The 26,465-nt window shown below is 48.0% G+C and overlaps 1 protein-coding gene across 2 annotated transcripts in view; it reads right to left on the reverse strand.

Annotated features, from left to right (window-relative positions):
* Positions 1 to 380: 380 nt before the first annotated feature.
* The window catches only part of LOC147735036 (E3 ubiquitin-protein ligase ZFP91-like), a 134,552-nt gene continuing 108,467 nt past the window's right edge, over positions 381 to 26,465 (reverse strand). For both annotated transcript variants that reach the window (XM_086953136.1, XM_086953137.1), the window contains one exon: positions 381 to 3,283. In XM_086953136.1, coding sequence (XP_086809262.1) covers positions 2,827 to 3,283 — 457 coding nt within the window. In that variant the 3' untranslated portion in view covers positions 381 to 2,826. The remainder of the gene's footprint in view (positions 3,284 to 26,465) is intronic.

Consider the following 26,465-nt stretch of genomic DNA (forward strand, 5'->3'; position numbering starts at 1 on the left):
GGGTTTTAAAAATAAATAAATAATTTAAACAAAAAAAGATCGTAAAACAAACAAGGAGACCCCTCTCCCCGATCACCTGCTTAGATAAACTCTGCACTCACATCCGCAGGTTTCATGTTCGGTAATGTTTTAAAAATGCTGCTGTGTAGTTGCAGTATTCTGCATTTTGCCCATCTTCCACTTAATTTAATTAGCATTAATGACAAATCAATATAAATTTCAGGTATCTTGACAGCATAAACATCTTTCCCATAACGCAATATGCTCTGCGAGGACTTGTTTTCAATTAGAGTACAATAAATCCATCTACATTCGTGTTGAGCACTTTAAAAAAAAAAGCAGATATGCATTTCTTAATGAAACATAATGGACACGAATAGTACATGTTTGTGCCACTCTATATTTCTTTTCTTGCTGCAAACTATTGAAATAAACATCACAATATTGTGAGAGGGGAAAGGTGGGAATCTGGTGGAAAAGTGCATTTACAGGATGCATAACAAACAGAAAAGAACATTGGAAAAAACATATGCTAAGAGAAGACAGAGGCAGTGGCCGTTCACAAATAAAAGACAGATTACAGATTCCCAGGATCGAAACAGTGGTACAAGGACATGCTGGTAGAACAATTAGGAAGGTGGTAACGCACTCGATGTCTGCGTGTATTATTAATTCTCAGTGATCCATTTCCTTTTCTAACAAAACCTCCATTTGTGAATCTTTTACATAACCAGCCCCCAGGGGCTCCCTGACAGTCCAGGAAGGGATACTTCAAAAATCCTCCCAACTATTCGGCTGTGACTTCTGTTGGCATCCTGGGCTGAGTTCTCATAAGTGAATTGGAGGTCGGTTCTAACAAGGAAACATTTGGATTTCATTGGCGAATTAAATAACAGCTTCCCACATCCATTATATTAAACTAGACTAGGTATCGGACACATCTTTTCATTAAAACTGGGCGGCACAGTTAGTGTTATGGACTCAGACTTAAGCCCCAAACTTATGCACCTGACCAGCGCTCTTCATACAAACATTGGCCCATTCAGAACCATTGACATAAAATTGATTTTGCCAAAACATGGAAAGATTTAAGTCCCTTACACCCTCAATCTTTTATTGAAACTACTATTCACTGCTAGAGGGAAACTGACATTGCATGAAGTCAGTAATCCATACACATATCCGTGGTCTTAGAGTTAGAGGAGGCCACAAGTTAAACAAAACGGAATTTAGGTATGGTTGTCGCATATTTCTTTCTAGGACTTGCAGAAAGACTACCCTTCCTCTGTTGCAATTCATAACAGCCACAAGACTACCCAATTTCCTTCGTTCCCAGACAGGCATAAAAAATATCCTTTCAATAATAAATACAATGGATTTAAACAGAATAAACTCCTCCCCTTTCCGCAACAAAAGAAATATTTACATGTCAAAGTGCACCAATATGATTTTCTTCACAACTAATCCAATTTCTTCTTTCAACTACTGTAAGGGGTGGGTCAAATAAAGTACATTACCCCAATCTACCCTTTGTGTTTGTCATTAAAATTCCCAAAACGTAGGATTTCAAGTGAAGCAAATATAGCGTTTTTCCTCCTGTTAGCGACATTACTGTTGACTTTCTATCACTATGCAGGCTATTTCCAGTGCATACTTCCTACACAGTGACATTTAACCATGTAATGGGCATAGGTGGCTAATCTCAATGAAAACGTTAATCGTTCATGATAAACCTACTGGGAGGTACTGCTGGGACGCTCCAATACATTGCCTGCCTGACTAATCAACAAGGTGAATCCCAAGTGTCTATTTCCTATGGATTTCGCCAGCAGCAGTTTCATCCTTAAGTGAGACTGGTGTGGTGAGGTGAAAATCAGAAGAGATTTCCTATGAATCGTTCACTGGACAGCAGACTTTCAGACAAGTTACATGGGCTGTAACATACTGTGCACCAGGAGCCCTACCGGCAATTTTGAAAATGAACTGCCTTTGTTTTTTGCTCTGTCCCCTAGTCGTACTTCAGTGTTGTACTCCGGGCAGTACGGGAAGGGTAATGAAAAAGAGGACGCTGATTGGGAACTCTGTATGTAGCGAGGAAGAAAGGATAATATCATAAATCCACACACAGCTGGATTCCTACATGATACAAACTGGCCTTCCCACCAAGGAACAATAAAGTGCTAAGTTCAATAGCCCAAAAAAGAAATGTCTGGCATCGACCCCCAGAGGCACATATGATTGCTAAGATGGCGTTAGAAAGGACAGGCTTCAACAGAATACAGCTGGCGAATTAAAACAAAACGTTAAAACATTTCTTGAATCTGCAGCATTTCTTCTGGGTCCAACTTTTCCTCCTTTTATAGAAAGGTGCCCAAAAAAACGATGGTTTGAAAAATGGATGCCACAGCTATTGCCTCAAATTAGTCGATCGAGGAGCAATCTCACCAGGAGAATGTTCAACAACTACCTACAGAAGCCTGGATAGTTAATTTGGGCTACACCTGCCCCAAACAAACAACAAACTGATTTTCCCCACCTGAAAAAAATAAATAAATGTATATTTATAGTCAAGCCTTTACTCTCACTTCATCTGTGGCACACTCCTAAAAACACGGAATGGAAAAATGCAGAGAGGACCGTAGAGCTGCAAAACGGATCCATATTTGTCTATGGTAGACATCTCACTGAGTATACTAATGTTTAGTTTTTTATTGGTTTAACTTCCTCCTCGGTTTCCTTACATGTTTAACTCAATGTTTTCAAGGTCTAGTTGTAAAGAGCAAGGGAAAATAGTTATTCTGTGCCCACAAATCTTTTTGTGTTCTTTTAAGTTCCAGCAGAGTCGGCAGAATCTTCTATCAAAACTTCTGTTGTGGCACCCAGGATGCCAGTACTCATTACAAGTCCTTCCATGTTGCTTCCACACCCAATGAGCATTTTAGTTTCGCTGGCCACATTCATTCGGTCCATTGGGCTGCAGAAAACATCACCCGCGCCTGGGAGTAAGGAGAGACCCTGGGAATCAGTGGTAGGTGCAATAGACTCAGGGTTGGAAGCCAATATGTCTGTACTTGTTATGAGGGCTCCTGCATTAGCAGCCAAAGCCTCAGCAATAAGCACTTCTGGGTGACTCTTGGCCTTGTGAGCCACCACACTGTCCTTCTTTTCAAACTTCTTGCCACAGATGTTGCAGGAGAACTGGTAGAAAGAATCTGCATCATGCTTCTTCATATGCCAGTTAAGGGAAGCTTTCTGACGGCAAGTGAAACCACAGATTTCACACCTGTAGAATTAAAAAAAGCAAAATTATAAAGTTTGAAACTGTAGCATACAAATCTAACAAGTTACTTACTCACAAATATACTTTATGATTAAACCAGCTATCAAGGTAGATACACATCAATTGCCATAACCAAAACTGTATACAACAAAACAAAATCAAATTACTATTTCTCAATTGACATAAGCACACCGTGGGGTGGATATAGGGGCACAGTCTTTTGAATGGAAATTACCGGTCCAAATATGAACGAATTAAAAGGCCACATGCTCTGATTATGGACCAGAGTGAGAGGAAGGATAATAGCGATAATTTCGTGCAAGTCTAGCTCTCTATAAGGAATACTTAATAATTCCGGTCCACTTACATGTGCGATTCATACAACACTATTCAAGAGAATCTCGTCCCCTTTCCGATCCATCAAAAGGCACATTGTATTTCCTTTTTAAAGATGGGATACTAAACTCTCAAACTGACATAATAGTGGCAGTCCAAACTTTACACATACTTTTTTTACGCCTGAAAAACGAATGGAACATTCCCAAATAGAGTACAAGCAGGAAAAATTCACGCTGCATTTAAGCTAGGGGGGTGAAATTGCCCCTATCAGATTGCATGGGTTTAGCAGTCGGCAGCTGATTTTAAAGCTTGTATGAGGCATTCGATAACAATGAAGGCATGTTCACCTATATCCAATCTGCTGGCTTCATGTGAGACAAGGACGTTTTCATGATGGGTTCACTTAAGATTTCCATGATAGAGAACTAGAAGTAAGAAATGCGTTACTTACCTGTAACTGCAGTTATCCAGTATTAGTGTCTTTCATAGATTCACATGCCTGAATCATTCCCCGTCGTCGAGACGGGAGCCTCCGGTAAATAAAAAAGTAATGTCCTAAGACATACATAAAGAGATTAGGTCTAAGGGTCTCACCTTAGTAACCTATCTAGGTCCTTATGCAGGAAGGACCAAATAGAGTAGGCTCCAGGGTCCCACCTTGGTAGCCTGAGTCCTTTTGTAAAAAAGGACCAAAGTAAAAGAAACAACCAATCAGCAACTACCTCCCTCTAGAACCTTCCTGTGAGGAGCCTCAGTCTTTCAGATATTCGTACGCACCAAGTTGGTAGGTGTAAACCTGTTAGAGAGAGGTGAGTCCTGCCAGGGGAGGCGGGAGGGTGCATGTGAATCTATGAAAGACACTAATACTGGATAACTGCAGTTACAGGTAATTAACGCATTTTTTATCCAGTATTTGGGTGTCTTTCATAGATTCACATGCCTGAATCAGAGTAGCAAGCAATACAATATGCACATCCTGTGTTGATACAGAACGTATACACCTGCAAATAAGGAACATTTGTGACTGTATAAGCAACAGCATACAATGTCATGCAGAATCTAGTAATAAAGAAATGTGCATACCAGTCAAGGATGGCGGGAAGTAGGAGGGCTCACCTCACTGGAATAGATGGCGAAGCACTGCTCTGCCCACTGCTGCGTCTTTCGTCAGCTCGGCATCCAGGCAGTAGTGCCTGGTAAAGGTATGCGGGGACTTCCAGGTCGCCGCTCTACAGATGTCCAGGAGTGGCACTCCAGTAAACAGTGCCGCAGACGTAGACATGGCCCTGGTGGAGTGGGCTTTGGCCCGTGAGTCCAGGGGTCGTCCTGCCTTTTCGTGGCAGAGAGTTATAGCTGAAGAGATCCATCTTGATATACTTTGTTTTGATAGGGGCATGCCCTTCCTAGGTCTGCTGAATGCGACGAAGAGTTGGGATGACTTCCTGAATTGTCTTGTTCTATCAAGATAGAATTTGAGGCATCTCTGAAGGTCTAAAGAGTGCAGCGATCTCTCAGCCGGAGTAGATGGGTTCGGAAAGAATGATTTAAGAACCACGGGCTCATTTAAATGGAAGTCCGAAGGGACTTTGGGTATGAATCGTGGGTTAGTACGCAGGATGACTCTGTCCTCTTTGAATTGTAAGAACGGGTCCTGGATGGATAGGGCAAGCAATTCGCCTACTCTTCTGGCCGAGGTTAGTGCCAGTAGGAGGGCTGTCTTCCACGACAGGAATTTGATATCCGATTTGTGGATAGGCTCGAAGGGATGCCTCATCAGCTGGTGGAGAACTACGTTGAGTTGCCACGTTGGAGGGACAGGTTTTGGTCTAGGGAAGGACCTAAAAAGGCCTTTTAGGAATTGTTTAATGAGCCTGTCCGCCCACAGGGAGGGGCCCCTAGAAGTTCGAGTGAACCTAGAAATTGCTGCCAGGTGGACCTTGATGGACGCATGGGCAAGGCCTGAGTGCGCCAGGTGTAGAAGATATGGCAGGAGTTGTTGGGGAGTGACCTGGAAGGGATGTAGACCTTCCTTCTCACACCAGACGCAGAAGCGTTTCCACTTGAGAGTATAAGTCTTTTTTGTGCTGTCAGCTCTAGCGTTGGACAGGACGTCTTTGCACTCTTGTGGTATGTTCAGATGACTGAACTCGCGGTAGTCAGGAGCCAGGCTGACAATTTCAGAGGGCCCAGGTTCGGGTGGAGAACCTGCCCGTGAGACATCGTGAGTAGGGTCGGGTGGCTGTGTAGGCGAAGAGGCGGATGGACCGATAGACGATGGAGCTCCGTGTACCAGTGCTGCCTCGGCCAGGATGGGGCGATGAGGATCAGGGTGCAGGGCTCCGATTTCATTTTCCTGATTAACCTGGGTATCAGTGGGAATGGCGGAAAGGCGTAAGCAAACACGTTCTGCCAAGCTATGGAAAATGCATTCCCTAGTGTTCCTGGTTGGGGAAGCCTGCTTGCGAAGTTTGGGCATCTGGCGTTCTCCCTGGTGGCGAAGAGGTCTATCTGTGGTGTCCCCCACTTCGCGAAGATGTAGTCCAATGCACTCTCGTCTAACTCCCATTCGTGGGACAGGGACTGTTCTCTGCTGAGGGCGTCCGCCAGGATGTTGTCTTTGCCTGGAACGTATTCGGCTTTGAGGGTAATGCCATGTTGTAGAAGCCAGTTCCAAACTCTCTGAGATTCTCGAGAGAGAGAGAGAGAGAGAGCGCGTCCCTCCCTGTTTGTTCAGGTAGTGCATCGTCGTGGTGTTGTCTGTCCTGACTAGCACTGGGGAGTTTCGGATGCGCGGGAGGAACGATTGGAGCGCCAGGAAGACTGCCCGTAGCTTCAGGATGTTGATGTGGAGCTTGGATTCTTGTGGCGTCCATTTCCAGTTGGTCTGTAGTTCTTGCAGGACTGCACCCCAGCCCTCCAAGGATGCGTCCGTGGTGATGATATGCGGTTGCGCCGGAAGCAGGAACGGCAGTCCTTGCGACAGGTGTTTGTCTGATCTCCACCATTGTAGACTGTTGATCATAGGTTGGGTGACTCGTAAGCGGTCCTCGAAGGATCCCGCCGCTTGTGTCCACTGTTTTGACAGTTCTTCCTGCAGGGGGCGCATTTTTAGGCGGCAGTGCGGGATGAGTAGGATACATGACGACATCATGCCGAGGAGCGACTTGAAGATACGGACAGTCAGAGTCTTTTTGGATGCCACGGACCTGGCCAAGGAGATGAGTTTCGACTTTCTCTCCTGTGATGGAAAGGCTTTCGTGCATTCCGTGTCCAGGGTCGCTCCTAGAAAAGTGATGACTCGGATTGGTGTTAGGGATGACTTTTCTTTGTTGAGGGTCAAGCCGAGGCGGCGGAAAAGATGCAGACAGGCGCTGGAAGATGCGGCTGCGGCTGCTCTCGACGGAGCCTTTACCAGCCAGTCGTCCAAGTAAGGGAAGACCTGGTGACCCTGCTGGCGGAGATAGGCTGCGACAGGAGAAAGGCATTTCGTAAAGATCCTTGGAGCAGATTTGAGGCCGAAGGGGAGGACGCGGAATTGGTAGTGTACCCCTGCGACTGCAAACCTTAGGAACTTCCTGTGTCCCTTGAGGATAGGGATGTGGTAATAGGCGTCCTGTAGGTCGAGTGATGTCATATAGTCGCCTTTTTCCAGGAGTCCCAGGATCTCTTGTAGCGTGACCATCCGGAACGACTGCTTCTTTAAAAACACATTGAGAGCTCTCAAGTCGAGGATCGGTCGCCATTTCTTCCCCTTCTTGTGGATGAGGAAGAAGTGGGAATAGAAGCCCTCCCCCTTCTGGGCGTGTGGAACTTTTTCTATTGCGCCCTTCTGGAGCATGGAAGCCAGTTCTTGTAGAAGCAGCCGTAGGTGTTTGTGAGGACGCTTGACAGGCGGTGTCCGTGGGGGGTTTGAGAGGAATTCCAGAGAGTGGCCGAATTGAAGAAGTTGTAGAACCCACCGGTCCGTTGTTATTTGCCGCCAATTCTGAAGGTAAAAAGAAAGTTTTCCTCCAAGTCGCAAAGAAAGCGATGGTGGAGGGGCTGGCCAATTGGTAGAGTCATTGGCGATTGCCTGCTGGTCTCTTCTGCCCTTTTCCTCTGTAGGACGATTTGTTGAAGGAGGACTGACGTCCCGACTGGTTTTGGCGCTGTTGGAATTGCGTCTTACCCTGTGAGTATGAGTAAGAGGACTTATTTTGATAAGAGCCTCTATAGGAGGATTGTCCCCTCCCCCTGTTGGTACGAAAGGACTGATTGCGAGATTGCAGAGTGCCTAGGGCTCTGGCTGTGTCGGTGTCCTTCTTGATTGCAGTGAGGGCTTCGTCAATTTTCTCGCCGAAAAGATGATCACCATCGTAAGGCATATCAAGGATTTTGGTTTGGACCTCCTGTCTGAAAGAGGTGGCCTTAAGCCAGCCTTGGCGTCTAAGGACAGCTGCGCCTGCCAGCTGTCTGAACCCAGTCATGGCCACGTCGATGGCGCAGTCGATCAGTTCGGAAGCCGAAGTTTGGCCCTCAAGGAGGAGCGAGTGTGCCTCCGCTTTTAGATCGTCTGGCAGGTCAGCAAGGTAGGGCGCGATGTCCGCCCAAAGTTGGCGGTTGTAGCGCCCGAGAAGGGCAATGGAATTGGCGATCTTCACCGTCGTCGCAGAGGTAGTGGAAAAACGTTTCCCAACTGCATCCAACTTCCTGCCTTCTTTATCTGGTGGTGTCGATAAAGGTGATGCAGGGTTACGCGAGTTCTTCTGTGCCGCCTGGGTGACCACAGAGTCCGCCTTGGGGTGACCTGTAAGGCATGCTGGAGCAGACGATGTAGCTCTATATTTTTTGTCCAGCCTGGGTACAATGACCTGCAGGGAAGCTGGAGACTGCATGAGCTGTTTGCCCTGTTTGAGGAGGTAATCGATGATCGGGATCGATCTTGTAGTTTTCTTTGTTGGTTCCTTAAAGTCATAGAGGAAACAGTCGGTTTCCTGAGTTTCCATGGACATATGGAACCTTTTGGCTGCCCTTTCCATAAGGTTATGGAAACCTCCAATATCTGCCGGCGGAGACTCAGAGGATTGTGGCTCCGGAGAGGCTGTAGAGTGAGTGACGTAGTCTTGGTCCGCATCCGCGTCTGTATCATCGTCTCGGACTTCCCCTTCTTCATGTTCCCTTTCCTCATCCTCGGACGAGACGGGGTCTTGAGCCGGGTCCTGTGTCCTAGGAAGAACCAGTGGAGGGGGCTTATGTCTTGGTACCTGCGCAGGAACGGTCACAGCTGGTTGCGGAGTTGACGGAGCAACAGGAGTGGCCTTCTGTGGAAACCGCTCTTTGTAGTCCTGAATGAGAAAGCGCAAGTCTGAAACTAAGGAGGCTGGCAGGGACACCATTGGAGTCCCCTGGGTGTGAACCTGGGTAGACACAACTGGAGGAACAGATTCTTCGACCTCCTGCTCTTCGTCCGTACTTTGGCACTTGACAATCAAGTCTGAAGGGCTAGTGGCCTGGGTAAACATCTCCTCCTCCGGTTCTTGGTCCTGTAAGAAGCAGGATGGCGTTAGCTGTTGGACCTTACTAGGTGATGTCATCTCCGGAGTAATCGGAATTTTGGTGATTCTGATGGAGACATGGGATGTTTGAGCGTCCATCGCATGTGAAAGGAGCTCAGATTCTTTCCAGGTACCAGCCGCCATCGATGCTTGTGACGATGGCTTCGTCAAGGAGCTTTCCATTGCTGGTTGAATTTTGGTCTTCGTCGACGGTGCGTCCGTCGACGACGCTCTCGTCGACGGTGTCTTTGGTAACTTTTCCGCTGTCGACTGCTTCGTCGTCGGCGCCGTCGACGATGGAGCGCCCTTCGTCAACGGAGTGCCCTTCGTCGACGGCCTCGTCGACGGTGTGACCTTGGTCGATGGTGTCGTCGTCGACGTCCTCGTCGACGGTGTCGTCGTCGACGGAGCAGAGGATGAAATCGGTCTTCCCGCTGACGACGAGTGAGTTAGGGTCGTCGATGAGGAGGACGCCGACGATGCCATCATCGTCGATACCGTCGTCGATGTAGAGACGGTCTTTAGCGATGAGGTGGTCGCCGATTGCGCCGTCGTCACCGCAAGCAGTGGTTGCTTCCTGTGGACAGGAAGGTCCTTGCTAGACACGGCAGGCTTGCCCTCTGAAGACTTTTTTGACTTCTTAGGAGGGGTGTCTGAGTGGCCAGGCGAGGAAGCCCTAGGCCTCTTCAGGGAAAACTGTGAGGCGCCAGACATGCTCTCACCTTCAGAGATCAGGTCGCCTTCCGGTTTGTTCTTAAGCCTGTTCAGCCAAATTAGAAGTCTCCCTTCCCGGTCTTTCTGGGTCTTGAGGGAGAATTCACGGCAAATCCTGCAGTCTATGGACTTGTGGTGAGGATAGAGGCAATATAGGCAATCCTCATGTTCGTCGTCCACATGAAGCCTCAGTTTGCCACAGGAGGCACAAGGACGAAAAAGTGCTCTTTTCTTGCTATCAGCCATAGCCAGAAAGTCGAAAGAAACTGTAAAGTTTGAAGAAAATCCAAATTCCTGAGGAGAACTCAGGTGGAGACTCCCTAGCACAACGTGCGGTAGAAAATCTGAGAGACTGAGGCTCCTCACAGGAAGGTTCTAGAGGGAGGTAGTTGCTGATTGGTTGTTTCTTTTACTTTGGTCCTTTTTTACAAAAGGACTCAGATAGGCTACCAAGGTGGGACCCTGGAGCCTACTCTATTTGGTCCTTCCTGCATAAGGACCTAGATAGGTTACTAAGGTGAGACCCTTAGACCTAATCTCTTTATGTATGTCTTAGGACATTACTTTTTTATTTACCGGAGGCTCCCGTCTCGACGACGGGGAATGATTCAGGCATGTGAATCTATGAAAGACACCCAAATACTGGATAATATAACCTTTCCCTCAAGGAAGTTTCACAGAAATTCTTGAACGCGTAAAGGAACTCGTCCCATCCCCTCTATCAGTAGAGTAGAGGGAAGGCACATATAACGTGCACCTGCTAGCTCACAAAACACGTTTCACAAAGAAGCTTGACCCTCTTGGCCTCCTGATCTGGAGCGTAAGATTACACATTATAGCCTTTCAAATGGGTGGACTAATTTCCTGGTAGTCGCAAAACAGACATTGGAAATTGTGGTTAATTTGATGTAAAAAGAATCAAAGAGTGAACTTGAAAATATGCCTGTATAAATTATCTAGCTGGAATCACTTTGTTACCTTTTCCCCCATATACTATCAAAAAGCTATGAGCAGACTAAACTAGCCCATCGTGACCACCAAGGTAATGTCTTTTTTGGGCACCCTCTGCACCTTGTTCCTCTGGAGGTCAAAAAAAATAAAGCTTGTTGATGCAGCTAGGGTCCAAGTCGAAGTTCAGTAGTGGGCAGCTCTAGCCAAGATGCGTTTTCTGGTCCGGAAGCTACAGAAACACAGTTGGCTTCACCCTTTAAACCATCTCTGAACCAAAGGTACAAAGGAGAAGCAGGGTTAAAGTCTCAGTCCTTCTCCGACAATACAGACTCTTCTTGTTCCGATATTTCTCATCCAGGTTCCGTTTGCAGTATCTATTGGTGGGCATTAGTCATCAACTGGGGACAATTTTATAATCTTTCAAAATGGCAGTACTAACGAGCCACTGTGTGGAGCTCAGAATTCACACCCAGTGGCTGTCAATTTAGCTGCAGCTGCAGGAACTTAATAAAAACAAGCATTTGCAATGCAATAGGTCTCGCATTTTACAAAGTTTGACCTATTGGTATTGTAAATAACAATGCCTTTTATTAATGCAGGTTTTTTAAACACAAATAAAAGGGATTGTCATTTACAATGCCAATAGCTCAAAATCTCGCAAATGCGAGACCTATTGCATTGCAAATGATTTTTTCCATCTGGCTTCATTACTTTGTGCCGGGAAATCTTCAACTTCTCAAATTCATAAATTTCCCAAGCTGCTGTGCAGTTAGTCATTCTTGGCTTACTAGCCAGGTTGGCAGTGTCTGTTTCCTGGGGTAGTTGGGCACTGTGTTTCCCGGTAGGTGGGTTAGAGTCTGTTTCCAGGATAGGTGGGAAGAGTGTGTTTCCTGGGGAAGGTGGACACTGTCTGTTTCCTGGGGTAGGTGGGTAGAGTCTGTTTCCTTGGGTAAGTGGGCAGTCTGTTGCATGAGGTATATGGGAAGAGTCTGTTTCATGCGGAAGGTGGGCAGTGGCTGTTTCCTGGGGTAGGTGGGCAGTGGCTGTTTCCTGGGGTAGGTGGGCAGTGGCTGTTTCCTGGGGTAGGTGGGCAGTGGCTGTTTCCTGGGGTAGGTGGGCAGTGGCTGTTTCCTGGGGTAGGTGGGCAGTGGCTGTTTCCTGGGGTAGGTGGGCAGAATCTTTTTCTTGGGGTAGGTGGGCAGTGTCTGTTTCCTGGGGTATGTGGGCAGTCTTTTTCTGGGATAGATGGGCACTTTCTGTTTCCCTGGGTAGGTGGAAAGAGTGTTTCCTGAGGTAGGTAGGCAGTGTCTGTTTCCTGGGGTAGTTGGGAAGAGTCTGTTTCCTGGGGTAGTTGGGAAGAGTCTGTATCCGGGGTAGGGAGGCAAAGTCTGTTTCCTGAGGTAGGTTGGCAATGTCTGTTTCCTGGGGTAGGTGGGCAGAGTAGTTGTCCTGGGGTAGGTGGGATGAGTCTGTGCCCTGGGGTAGGTGGTCAGGGTCTTTTTCCTGGGGTAGGTGGGAAGAGTCTGTTGCCTGGGGTAGGTAGGAAGAGTCTGTTGCCTGGGGTAGGTGGGAAGAGTCTGTTGCCTGTGGTAGGTGGGAAGAGTCTGTTGCCTGCGGTAGGTGGGAAGAGTCTGTTGCCTGGGGTAGGTGGGAAGAGTCTGTTGCCTGGGGTAGGTGGGAAGAGTCTGTTGCCTGGGGTAGGTGGGAAGAGTCGGTTTCCTGGGGTAGGTGGGAAGAGCCTGTTTCCTGGGGTAGGTGGGAAGAGCTTGTTTCCTGGGGCAGGTGGCCAGTCTCTTTTTCCTGGGGTAGGTTGGCAGTGTCGGTTTCTTAACACGTTCATGTGCCAGCTGAGCTCTATGTGCTTCTTACTGTTTCTAATTAATTCTCTATTGATTGTGGCTGCATTTTGAAGAGTTTTTTGTCATTTTGTTTTCTCCAGGCTCTAGTCCACCCCTGATTATGTATCTCATGCACCTGGTGATTACTTTTAATGCCATTCTCTGCTTAAGTCTCGCCTGGAGATACCTTAAGCTGTCTCTTCAGCTGCAGGTGATCAAAGCTATTCTTACATGAACAAATACTTACAGATACATATGTGTAAATGGCGATTGATTCGCCCTCTTTGTTGATTGCCTTATCCATCTGTCATTCACATTCACGAAGCATGAGCAATAGGTCACCCCACTTCAGCCATTGCTTTGTGAGGGACATGGTTTTGCCTGATTGCCTGAACACATCACCCGAAAAAGAAAGTGAAGTTCATGCCAGGATTAGCAGGTCAATAGTTTACTTTTTTTCTTTTAATTCTTCATATATTTTTATTTTTTTAGTCATCCTGGTGTGCTTAAAAAAATTTCTTCAGGTTACAATAATGAAAAGCAAGGAGTAGTTTCTGTCCTGTAACTCCAGTTCTGTAGTAGGAGTATCTCTGTTATAGTCATAATCTAGTGAATAGTCCCGCCCATGTGCGTGGACCCCGGCAATCAAAAATAATCTCTTAAGTTGTCAAATCATGCAGACACTGCAAGACACTTAAGAGAGAATTTAAAGACAAATAATGCAGCCTATATCCACAGACTACACTGTCCAGTACTTCAACTAGAAATTCCACCAAACACCACCACACACAACACAGCCTGCAGTTTCTACCATAGAGAAACTTGCCTCCACCAGTAAAAGACTCTGGAATGATAGAGAGGAAGGCATGGACAGACAAGCCCCATAGGCTGCCATTATGTGGCTTAAATAGGATACTGTGCCTTTAAGAGAACTTTCCAGAACTTTCTCCCAGTATCCCAGAATGCATAGCAGGTCCCTCTTACTTTCAGTTCTTTTTGAAGGCGTAGCACGCCAGACCTGTAGCATTCCTTACATGAAGAATTATCTCCACCGGGGAGGAGGGCGGGCGCTTATGACTATAACAGAGATACCCCTACTACAGAACTGGAGTTACAGGACAGAAACTACTCCTTCTGTAGTAGGGGATCTCTGTGTATAGTCATAATCTAGTGAATAGAATGGCAAGCCCATCCCCACACCAAAGCGGCGGTGGAAAAAAGAAATTAACACCACTATCGTGCGAACAAATTCCGCAGCGAAGCCTGTCCAACCTGAGCATCTGCCCTGGCATCAGTGTCCAGACAGTAATGCTTAGCAAAGGTATGAACTGACTTCCAAGTGGCTGCTTTGCAGATTTCAGCAATCGGCACGTTATGGAGCAAAGCTGTCGTGGCAGCTTTGTCCCTGGTGGAATGAGCCTTAGGCTTACCTCCTAAGGTCTTATTAGCTTTTTGGTAACACAATTGTATGCAGGACACAATCCACCTAGAAATGGCCTGCTTAGAAGTAGCAAGACCCGTCCTGACTGATCCATAATTGATAAACAACTGGTCAGACCTACGAATATCTTTGGTTTTATCCAGATAAAATTTCAACACCCTCCTAACATCCAGGGAATGGAGAGACCTTTACGCTGGAGATGAAGGATTCTGAAAAAACGTAGGCAAAGTTATGGTCTGGTTGACATGAAAATCAGAAATAACCTTGGGAAGAAATTTAGGGTGAGTACGCATAACAACCTTAGCAGCATGAAATACAGTATAAGGTTCTTGGCAACACAACGCCTGAATTTCACTCACCCTGCGGACCGATGTAATGGCCACGAGGAACGCCGCCTTCCAGGACAGGTGCTGCAACGAAGCCTTATGAATAGGTTCAAAAGGCTCCTTCATCAACCTGGACAGCACCACATTCAGTTCCCATGAAGGCGAAGGAAGCCTGACAGGAGGAAATACTTTCTTCAAGCCTTCCAGAAAATCTTTGATCACAGGGATCTGGAAAAAGGAAGTCTGTGAAGGGCATTTCCTGTAGGCAGTCAATGCAGCGAGATGAACCTTAATGGAATGAACATTAAGTCCAGACTGCGCCAAATGTAGAAGGTAAGGAAGGATGACATCTTCCTTGCACGTCGACTGGTCATGGTTCTTAGACTGGCACCAGATACAGAACTTCTTCCACTTGTAAGCATAGGAAGTCCGAGTGGAAGGTCTCTTAGACTCCTTCAGTATGTCCATGCAATCCTCGGGCAGATTCAGATGGCCATATTGCACTATCTCAGGAGCCATGCCGCCAAACTCAAAGACAAGAGGTTGGGGTGTAACATCTGTCCCCCGAACTTCGTGAGAAGGTCCGGCCTGCACGGCAGCCGATTGTGAGGAAGTAGAGACCGGTGAAGCAAGTCCGTGAACCACCACTGTCTGGGCCATTCCGGGGCAATGAGTATCATCCGAGCCCTGGACCGGGCCAGCTTGATGAGCACCGCCGGAATCAGGGGAAGGGGAGGAAAAGCGTACAGAAAGCTGTTCGACCAGTTGATCCATAACGTTTCCCCAGCGTTCCCTGCTGGTAGTACCTGGAGGCGAAGTCTCGGCATTTGCTGTTTTCGGCGGTGGCGAACAGATCTGCGTCTGGAATTCCCCACCTTGCGAAGACTTCTCCTAGTACTCCCTCGTTTATGACCCATTCGTGGTTTTCCTGAACCAGTATGCTCAGTGCGTCTCACTGAACATTCTGCACACCTGGCAGATGGGTAGCCGTTATCGTCAGTCCTCTGGCTAGGAGCCAGTGCCAGATCGCCTGCGCCTCCTGCGACAGAGTGCGTGATCTCGAGCACCCCTGCTTGTTGAGGTAATACATCGTGGTGGTATTGTCCGTCTGTACAAGCAGAGAGTTGGTCTGGAAGGACGGAAGAAAGGCCTTCAGTGCCAAGTGAACAGCTCTGAGTTCCAGGAAATTGATGTGATACGTGGCCTCCATCGGAGACCACGTTCCTTGAATGTGTAGGTTTCCGGAGTGCGCTCCCCACCCCAGGAGAGAAGCATCCGTCACAACAGTCTGCATGGGAATGTCCTTGTGGAAGGGAACCCCTCTGAGGAGATTCTCCGCTGAACACCACCACTTCAGAGACTGAAGAGCATGCAGAGACAGTCGTATCTGGTCGTCCCAAGATCCTTTCCTCTGATCCCACTGGTCTTCCAAGCACTCCTGCAGCTGTCTCATGTGCAGCCGTGCGTGTGGCGTCAGGAAGATACAAGAGGCCATCGATCCCAGTAGAGAAGACACCGTCCTCACTGTTGTAGATGGAGTTGTCATAAGAGCCTGAGCCTTCCGAAGGAGAGATAATCGTCGCTCTTCCGAAGGAGACACGCTTGCTGACAGCCTATTGATGGAGGCTCCCAAGTACTGTATGCATTGGACCGGAGTCGGGACAGACTTGGACATGTTGATGTGCAACCCCAGCTTGTTCAAGAGAACACACGTCTTCTGGAAGTGTGCTCGCGTTTCCGAGAAGGAGGATGCCTTGATCAACCAATCGTCCAGGTACAGGTAGACAAACACCTTGTTCTTCCGTAGGTGTGCTGCTACCAAAGCCATGCACTTCGAGAATGTTCTCGGCGAAGACTTTAGTCCGAATGGGAGTACTGTGTATTGATAATGATTGGCGCCGACTTGGAACCGCAGGAACTTCCTGTGTTTGTGTGCAATGGGCACATGGAAGTACGCATCCTGTAGGTCTATAGCACATATCCAGTCTCCCTGTTGCAACTGAGGATAAATCTGATGCAATGAATGCATGCAAATCTTTTCCCTGCAAATTCATCTGTTTGCCTGTCGCAAGTCCAGAATGGGCCTGAACTCTTTCTTGTGAACCAGGAAGAACCGGGAGAACAGACCTCTTCCTCTCTGAGACAGAGGTACGTCTTCTATCGCCCTTTTCCTTAACAGGATATCTGCCTCCGCCTGAAGCTCGCGCAGCTGAAACTGCGAGCTGACCGGTGGAATTGCTGGAGGCGTGCTGGTGAACCGAAGACTGTATCCATTGCAAACAATATTCAGCACCCACTTGTCCCGAGTAATTTTTCTCCACTCGGCCAGAAAAAATTGAATGCTTTCCCCTACCGGAGTGGGTAACAGTTCCGGGGAAGTAAGCGCTCAGGGCCTAGACCCGGCCGGGCATTTGGTCGCTGGAGCCGATGGTTGGCCTCCTCTGCCCTTCTGGCGTTTCTGGAACGGCTTACGGAACTGTTGATGTTGCTGTGACTGTCCCGAAGGTTGGCCACGTCCTCTGCCCTGCCCACCGAACCGCCGTGTGAATGGGCGGTAAGATTTCTTCGCTTCCTTGGGCTTTTCCAGGCCCACAGCCGTGAGCGTTTCGGCCTCCGCCTTCATGGGGGCCATTTCGTCATCCACATGTTTCCCAAAAAGGGTCTCGCCAGAGAATGGAAGGTTGGCTACCCTTTGCTGTGCGTCCGGTTTTAGTGACGTAAGGTGGAGCCAGGCGTGACGTCGCTGGTTAACTCCATGGCAAAAACCATGTGCCGCTAATAGGGATGAGTCTGCTGCAGCGCTGATAATCTGATTCGCTACCAGCATCCCTTCATTCAGCACTTCCTGAAAGTCCTCCCGCTTCTCGCGAGGCAAGTGTTCCGCAAACTGCTGGAGGGAGTCCCAGAGGGCGCGGTCGTAGCGTCCCAACAAAGCCGTGGCACTCGCAGCCTTCATAGAGGTCGCCGATGTTCCACATACTTTCCTTCCAGCTGAATCCATCCATCTAGACTCTTTATCCGGGGAACCGTGGATGACGGGGTGGTGGCATGTTGTTTGCGGGCCGCCGTCACAATTACAGAATCCGGAAGAGGTTCCGCCCTTAGAAAGACCGGGTCCGAATCGGGAGCCCAGTATTTTTTCAGCAAGCTCGATGGAGCCGCCTTTGTCACCGCAGGGGTGAGGAAAAGGTCCATGGCCGGTTCCTCCAGGCCCGGCACCAGAGGCAGCAGTGGACGAGACAGGTGTTTCTGGTGCAGTGTCTCGAAAATGACTGATGTCTTAGGCGTGGGCAACGTCAAAGATATGCCCAATTTTGCAGCGCCTCTCAAAAGAACATCATGGAACGCCACCAGGTCATTAATCAGAGACACCCTCGTGTCCGGTGATCCCGACAAGGTCGGAGAGTAGTCCCTGCTCCCTGAGGACCTCGTGCGAGAGCGAGATCTGTGCCTCCTATGGCGGTGTCTCGACCGTGTGGACGATCTGTGGCGCGATCGCTCCTTCCTCCTAGAGCGAGAGCGTGATCTGCCAGCCAGTGGCCGCTCCACAGGTTTCCGTGGGAGAGTCTTCCTCGGTTCCTCCTGGGGTCTAGGTTTCGGTGTCCCCTTAGGAGGTGTCGGCAGAGGAGGTAATGACGTGGACCTCGGCGGAGGGACCGGAGGTATCACCAACCGAGGGGCAGGCCCATGCGGTGGAAGCGGTGGTAGTGGTTTGCTGCGTTTCCCTAGGTGCAAAAACTACAGCTAGGCACTTTGCCATTAATGGGGCAATTTTTAACTGCAAACTTGGTGTGACCACGTTGTATTTTGCCCAGTTTCCTGTCGCAGGCACAAGGCCGACCCACACAAGTGAGGTACCGTTTTTATCGGGAGACTTAGGGTAATTCAGATTTGTAAATCAACTGTTATTACCCATTGACTTTTTATGCATTTCTCCCTTCCCAATGAAAGACATTGTGTAAAAAAAAATCATTTTGAAAAATGACTAATAATTCTCATGCTAGTATGAGTATTCCCAATTTTGAAAATGTGCAAATATATACTGTTTCTAAACGCTATAATTTGTACCCAATTCAAAAATACATAGGTGTCTTTCATACCGATTTTTCCCTGTATACATTTTTCAAGAATAAGTGCTCTATACCCGGTAAATAATAAAATACCATTGCAAGTTGCTGCTCAGTTTTTGGCTCTGGGTTCGTCGGGTTCTTGGTGAAACTACAAGTCCTATATATCCCCACAGTCAGGAAGGTCAAACGGATGTAAGGGTGTATTGCTTTCTAAGAGCTGTCAAAACTGCAAGAAGTTACAGGTGAAAACGTTGAGACAAAAGGCTGTTTTTTTCAACTAATTTTCAATTATTCCAATATTTAACTGTTAGTTTCTATAAAGAAACTTCATGGATTTAGACAAATGACCCCTTTCTGAATTCAGATTTTTTTCTACGTTTCGAAAATGTATAGCTTTCCAGGATCCATTATTGCTTTCAAACTCATTTCTACCATTAACTGGAAGGAGGTTGAAAGCTCTAAAATTAGCAAAAATAGGCTATGTCCCAGAAAAATGCCAAAACTGTGTGAAAAAATGTTGGTTCTCTGACAAAAGACTGTCATTCGCTAAAAGCAAAGAAAATGGAGATTTTAGCCCCACAAACTTTTTTTTATAACGTTTGCAGGGAAAACCCCAAAGGCTTTCATTTGCAGCCCGTTTCCCCATTTTTCAGAAAAACACAAAAATGTCACTGTATTTGCTTAATTTCTGGGACCCCTCCAAGGGAATCCACAAACCCTGGGCACCTTTAGAATCCACATGAAGTTGGAAGAAAAGGACGCAAATTTGGCGTGGATACCTTATGTGGTCAAAAAGTTACAGGGGCCTGCCTAAGCGCGCACTACCCCAAATCGCCAAAAAAAGGCTTAGCACAGGAGGGGAAAAGGCCTAGCAGCGAAGGGGTTAAAGATGCAGGAAAACACAAGCCAGACCAATAAAATATACTATTATCTTAGGGAGGTAGTCTTCCCAACAGTCAAATCTGGAGGCAGCCACTGACCTGGGTAAAAATAGCCTCTACTGGTTCCCAACTTTAACAGTCATTGCATAGTAGCCAATCCCAACGGTGGCAGTCAGTAAGCAAATAAAGACTTTCTTCACACTCCTAGGTCTTCAGGGTGCATAAAACGTTCACCGTTGTGGGGACTCCTGAAGGAAAGGTTTCACAAATAATACTGGCCTTCAGTTAGACTATAATCTGTGTCCTGTATCCATCCACTTACTATCATCCACACAATGAGAGGGTCTGGCTATTTGGAGGGATTTTAGTTTGGAAACTTTGCATCTCCTCCTAGTCATGCACAAAATTTGAGGATCCACTCAGGCAACTGTCATCAAAATAAAACATTAGGCTGGTAATAAGTCAGGGTGGAGACAGTTTGGACAGCTCGGTTTTATTATGCCTGCTACTGCACAGTCACATGGCTGGGTTTTGTTCAAGGAGCATTTTTGCTACCTTCACTAGTAGCATTCTTCTGACCATTGAAAAAAGGATCACACTTCCATTACGGGTCTCCCATACTGGGTTAGGTGGAAATTCCTATAGACATTTTCATTATTCTAGTGTTGTCTCTCATTTCCCTTTTTCACTAAAAGAGAGAGAGTTACCTATGATGAGAAGTGGGTACACTGACGATTGTCAGCCAGCAACCCCGTTGGCGGTTTTACCGTGAGGGACTCTCTCTCTCCTTCCACATATTTTCACTGGATGAAAGGTGGGGTGTTTGGATGGTAGTGGACATTTTGTACCTTTCTACACTTTCAATGAAAAAGTGACAATGTGACTTAAATAAACAGTTGGACTGCATACATGTAAGGGTATAGTGAAAGTTTTTGCAAACCCTAATTTTTGTCACATATAATTAAGATTTAGTGTCTTGAGGGTGAGGCCATATTTGGTATATTAGGACAACTAGCTAGTCAGGAGCCATGTTTCTCCATCAGGCTAGTTCGACCCATAGGGTGGGCTACCTGGTGAAAACACAAAACTTAGAATCCAACCAGCTTGGCTTTGGCAAAATTAGGCTAATTGGGTCAGGGTCATGCCCACGTCCCACAGAAAGAGGTCAAATAGAGGTTGTAGACACCCTAAAGGTAAGTAGACCACTGGCTACCACCAGTCACTCCGTTTTAAGTCCCTAAATGTAGTATTTAGGAGGTACCTCCGATGCCAGGGACTCAGATTCAATGGATCCAGAAGGGGAGGACGACAGCCGATTGACACCGTGTACTGAACACTGCTGTGGATTTTAGCGAGTGACTCGTTCTGCAGCAGAACAACTACTAAGACAACAGGTAGACTGCCAACCCTTCACAAATTGCCAGTAATCTTCCTCGGAGTGGAGGCGCTACTCCCCTGAAGTCCTCAAGCACCAAAGAAGAGTCTAGTTCACTAAGCTGCTGCTCCCCGGCCAGCCTGACGCAGCAGACCCCCAATAAGAGGTACCCGGGCTCCTGAAGGTTAGCTCCGTCTCCCCACTGAGTGCGAGGACACCCAGACCAACTGGAGCCGCACAGGACGAATACTCTGGGTACTAGACCCCTTGCAGCAGCCAAGGACTAGTCCAGTTGGGACTCTAGCAGCACCGAGACTGAGCTGCCATAGAGGGCTGTCCGCACCGCAGGCACCCACTTCCAGAGTGGCACAGTAATACTGATTTTCTGCACCCTCAGCAGGCGAGAAAGACAACCAATAAGGCCTTTGGACTCTCAGAGCCCAGCCGACCTTTCACTCTGCAACTAAGCGCACCAGCCTAGGTACCAACAACCAGCTGTGCCCTTTGTTTCCAGGACCTTTGTGACCCAAGCCTGCCGTTGGGAGCTCTCAAACGTGTCCCCAAGACACCCTCTGCAGCCTGTTTCTAGGCGGTACCCCTTCTTTTCTTTCCACTGGCGTAGCACGCAAAGCTACCAAGTCGACCAACACCTCTACACCTGGACACCCCAGTCGACCAACACCTCTACACCTGGACACCCCACGGCAGGTATAGAATAACTATAGGTGGTACTTAGGACCTTGGCCCCTGCAAACCTAAGTCCTGAAGGAGATTCTCCCCCTTCCTCCCTACCCCCCAAAAAACCGACCATAAATAACTTTGCTTTTTCTCCCATAGGAAAGCATTGAAGCAAGACTCATTTAAGTGAACAGCAGTGCATGGCGAGGGACCGAGTTATGGTTACTTGAGATAACTAACTGGTGAATTTGTGTTTTCTTTTTTTTATCTACCCTATGTTTGTTGCTGAAAATTTCACCCAACTCAAATATTCTTTAACCTTTGAGTTTTACAGTGGTTTTCTATGTTTTTAACATAGTATTTTTTTTAAATCATACTGAAGGCCTGGCTTTTGGCTGTGAGCAGTGGGAGATTTGCTAAAGTGCCTGCCTTTGAGAAACCATCCCAGAGGCAGCCATCCCAACACTGGTTGTGTCTGGTTGGAGGTTGGCCGAAGGGGCCTCAATCCCATGATGTGCACAGCAGGCCTGTGGGCAACCAACTCTGAGGCAACCAACCTCACACTGTGCACGGCGAGAGATTGGCCACAGGCCTCCCCTCTCTGCAGGTGCCCAACCCCTTGCTGTGCACAGCTTTTGGCCATGTCCAACGAGGGGTTGATCACAGGGCCTGGCCGCCAACCTACACAAAAGCAGCCAAACACCCTACCCCCGTAAGCTGCCAGCCCAATGTTGTGTGTGTTGTAGGGTTTGCCTCTGGGCTTCAGGAGCCCCCAATCCCACCCCCACGGCCAAAATATTTATATTAAGGTGGAAGAGAGGGGCTGCAGTCCCATTCACCAAGCCTGAACAGGGCCAGAGGGACCCAATTCCTGGGGCACAATTCCATTAAAAAAGGGAGGGGGCCATGTGGCCACCCTTCAGGAGCCCCCTTAGGGCCGTACCTTATTAAACAAGCATTTGCAATGCAATAGGTCTCGCATTAGTAAAGTTTGAGCTATTGGTCTTGTAAATGACAATTTTTTTATTTATGTGTTGGTTTTGAAAATAGCTAAATTAATAGCTTTGTCATTTACAATGACAATAGTTATAACTTTTGCAAATGGGACACCTATAGCATTTGTAATGCAACATGTTTTGTATTTACGTGACTTAGATGTATTGATATTACAAATAACAATGGCTTTTACATTTATTACTTAATACTTAAATAAAAGTGATTGTAATTTATAATGGCAATAGCTTAAACTTTTGTAAATAACTTTTATGAAGATTATGTTCAGTGTATTTTATTGTGACGAAAATCCAAGAACAGAAGTGAAATATTAACATCTTTTTGTGACATTTGTAATAAAGCTGAAACATTGAGAGAACATATTTGAACCAGTTGTTGTTGAATGGTTGCAGAGATTGATGCTGTGGAGGCCGTGACTGATGCTGTGGAGGCCGTGACTGATGATGCTGTGGAGGCCGTGACTGATGATGCTGTGGAGGCCGTGACTGATGATGCTGTGGAGGCCGTGACTGATGATGCTGTGGAGGCCGTGACTGATGATGCTGTGGAGGCCGTGACTGATGATGCTGTGGAGGCCGTGACTGATGATGCTGTGGAGGCCGTGACTGATGATGCTGTGGAGGCCGTGACTGATGATGCTGTGGAGGCCCCGAGTGATGCTGTGGAGGCCCCGAGTGATGCTGTGGAGGCCCCGAGTGATGCTGTGGAGGCCCCGAGTGATGCTGTGGAGGCCCCGAGTGATGCTGTGGAGGCCCCGAGTGATGCTGTGGAGGCCCCGAGTGATGCTGTGGAGGCCCCGAGTGATGCTGTGGAGGCCCCGAGTGATGCTGTGGTAGTGCATAGTGATGCTGTGGTGTTCCAGAGTGATGCTGTAGTGTTCCAGAGTGATGCTGTAGTGTTCCTGAGTGATGCTGTAGTGTTCCTGAGTGATGCTGTAGTGTTCCTGAGTGATGCTGTAGTGTTCCTGAGTGATGCTGTAGTGTTCCTGAGTGATGCTGTGGTGGTGCTGAGTGATGCTGTGGTGGTGCTGAGTGATGCTGTGGTGGTTCTGAGTGACGCTGTGGTGGTGCTGAGTGATGCTGTGGTGGTGCTAGCTGTGGTGGTGCTGAGTGATGCTGTAGTGTTCCAGAGTGATGCTGTGGTGTTCCAGAGTGATGCTGTGGTGGTGCTGAGTGATGCTGTGGTGGTGCTGTGGTGGTGCTGAGTGATGCTGTGGTGGTGCTGAGTGATGCTGTGGTGGTGCTGAGTGATGCTGTGGTGGTGCTGAGTGATGCTGTGGTGGTGCTGAGTGATGCTGTGGTGGTGCTGAGTGATGCTGTGGTGGTGCTGAGTGATGCTGTGGTGGTGCTGAGTGATGCTGTGGTGGGGCTGAGTGATGCTGTGGTGGGGCTGAGTGATGCTGTGGTGGGGCTGAGTGATGCTGTGGTGGGGCTGAGTGATGCTGTGGTGGGGCTGAGTGATGCTGTGGTGGGGCTGAGTGATGCTGTGGTGGGGCTGAGTGATGCTGTGGTGGGGCTGAGTGATGCTGTGGTGGTGCTGAGTGATGCTGTGGTGGTGCTGAGTGATGCTGTGGTGGTGCTGAGTGATGCTGTGGTGGTGCTGAGTGATGCTGTGGTGGTGCTGAGTGATGCTGTGGTGGTGCTGAGTGATGCTGTGGTGGTGCTGAGTGATGCTGTGGTGATGCTGAGTGATGCTGTGGTGGTGCTGAGTGATGCTGTGGTGGTGCTGAGTGATGCTGTGGTGGTGCTGAGTGATGCTGTGGTGGCGCTGAGTGATGCTGTGGTGGTGCTTCCCTTTCGCCCGGGGCCTCAGAAGCTCTAGGACCGGCCCGAGTGCACCTGCACTGGCGCTGCAGAGTCCGGGGCAGGTACAACCCTGCACATGAGCAGCGGAGTCTCTTCACTGCGCCTGCGCCAGGGCTGCAGAGATTCCCTCTCCGACGTCTGCCGAGGTGACCGCCACCTGCAGCCGTGCTAACCCTACATCCCTACATCCGTGGCAACTCGGCCTCGGCCACCCCAGGGGGTACTCACCCCAGCCGGTAGCCCCATCCATGGCACACAGGCCCTGACCACCACCGAAAATGATCTGAGATGGACTGTTATCAGCCAAATCACTCTACCACCAAGAGGTGGAGACTTGTCCAAACTTCTAAATAAGGAAGAGTTGAAATGGATACTACGAACTAATAGCTTAAACTCTGGACTTAACCAGCAAGAGTACTGGACCAATCTAACATAGATTACTGTGAATTGGGTCCTTTACAGTTAATTTCGAAGTGGAATGTGTGGAGCCTTAAAATGTGCATGCTTTAATTTGTCTGTTCTGTCTTCCACCATACAGTGCCTTTTTATCGCTGTCACTTGCTCACTTGGATCTCACCACAATTCCTCTTTGGGACTCTCCCTCACTTAACATGGCTGCCACCAATGTCCATCCTTTATTTTCATCCCCCAGCCATGTGACTGCTCTGTCCAACCTCTGGGTCTCCACTCACTTACTAGTTGCCCTGGCTCGAAAAGAGAGTCCTTCCTTTGTGTTTATCCTAGCATGTGACCACCCCCTCCAATCACATAGTTATAACTTACTTCCTGGCCGGTTTGCCATTGCACCAGCCCGGGAAGCGACTGCAGTCTGCCGTGAAGGTAAGCTATGGGCAGTTCCCTTCCTAGATTCTGCGGGGATTTCTCTACTCCTAATATGCCTCCACCCTTTCATGCCCCTAGGCTCCCTCTGACGACTATGCCCATTGCTGGCGCGTCGATACTCTAACGGGGTAAGCTCCTTTTCTGCACGCCCCGTTTTGCACGTTCTGCCGTTAATTCCCGGCACTTACTAGTTGTCTCTCCCTTGAGGAGATTGTTCCCCGACGTTAATCCCGACGCATTGTAATCCCGTTTTACATTTGCCCAAGTGTTCGAGAACCAACTGTTCTTCCACGGGTAAGTAACCGCCCCACAGCGCGGTTCAACCACCTACTCTCCGATGTGTCCAATCTGCTCTTAGACCTCCCGGTCTCTTACAGGTCACCACTGCAGCCCTCACCGTGTACCGGCCGGTACCCACTGCGTGCCTCCCGCTATCGGGGTATGTTTGAACTCGTGCGGCATGCTCTCTAGGCACACATTAAATCTTTTACGAACCGTTTTTTATCAATTCATCACTGATCACTGCTTGCTTCCCGTCCACCACGGTATGTTGGAACTTGCGTGGCAGGTTCTCTAGGCACGTATTAATTCCTCTACGCGCCGTTTTCATCACTAATCACTGCGCTACCACTACCGCGGCTACCCACGCCTTGACACAAGTCAGTCACCACGATTGTAGCACCTCCATTGGAGTTATTCACATTCGCCGGAATACTCTATTATAGATCGTATGTTCACACACCCACCAAGATCATCCTTGCCCTTACTAGGGACAGTGATACCGGCTTGAAAACGTTTTTTGCATGAATGGCGCTGTCTCAAACAAATGGTTCTGCTAAACCTTATATTCTCTGCAAACTACCTGATTTTAATTCTTACTTCACCTTAAATTGCACACCCAGGATATAGGCCTATAAGGCAACACTGAATGTCACACATGTCTTATATTATGATCATTGACAAATGTAAACCAGTAGTGATCACTAAAATGCGTCCTCTCTTGGACAAATCTCTTTATTTTTCCCCTTTTTCCTTTAGGCTATCATGGCTAGGAATAATTAGGCTTTATTCAGTCCTGATGATGATCCCTGTAACTGTGTAGTGGGATCGAAACGCCGTCAACAATTGCTACACCATATACTGTTTTCTGTACTAATCACTATAACTTAAGTAATGGTGTGAATGCGAATTCTGTTATTGCTATATGCACAGAAACATAATAGCTTTTTGCCTAAATACTCTTTTCTGCTTTCTATCCACTCTGCTAACCATGACAATTTGTAAACGTTTGGGTACAGGCTTGTTCCCTCCTCCAAGAAATTGTTGAAGATATTTTACAAAAACTGTGTTGAGAATTAAATATTAGACCTCTGCCC

The sequence above is a fragment of the Lissotriton vulgaris genome, chromosome 1_2 (genome assembly GCF_964263255.1).
Source record: "Lissotriton vulgaris chromosome 1_2, aLisVul1.2, whole genome shotgun sequence".
In the NCBI taxonomy this organism is placed as follows: domain Eukaryota; kingdom Metazoa; phylum Chordata; class Amphibia; order Caudata; family Salamandridae; genus Lissotriton; species Lissotriton vulgaris.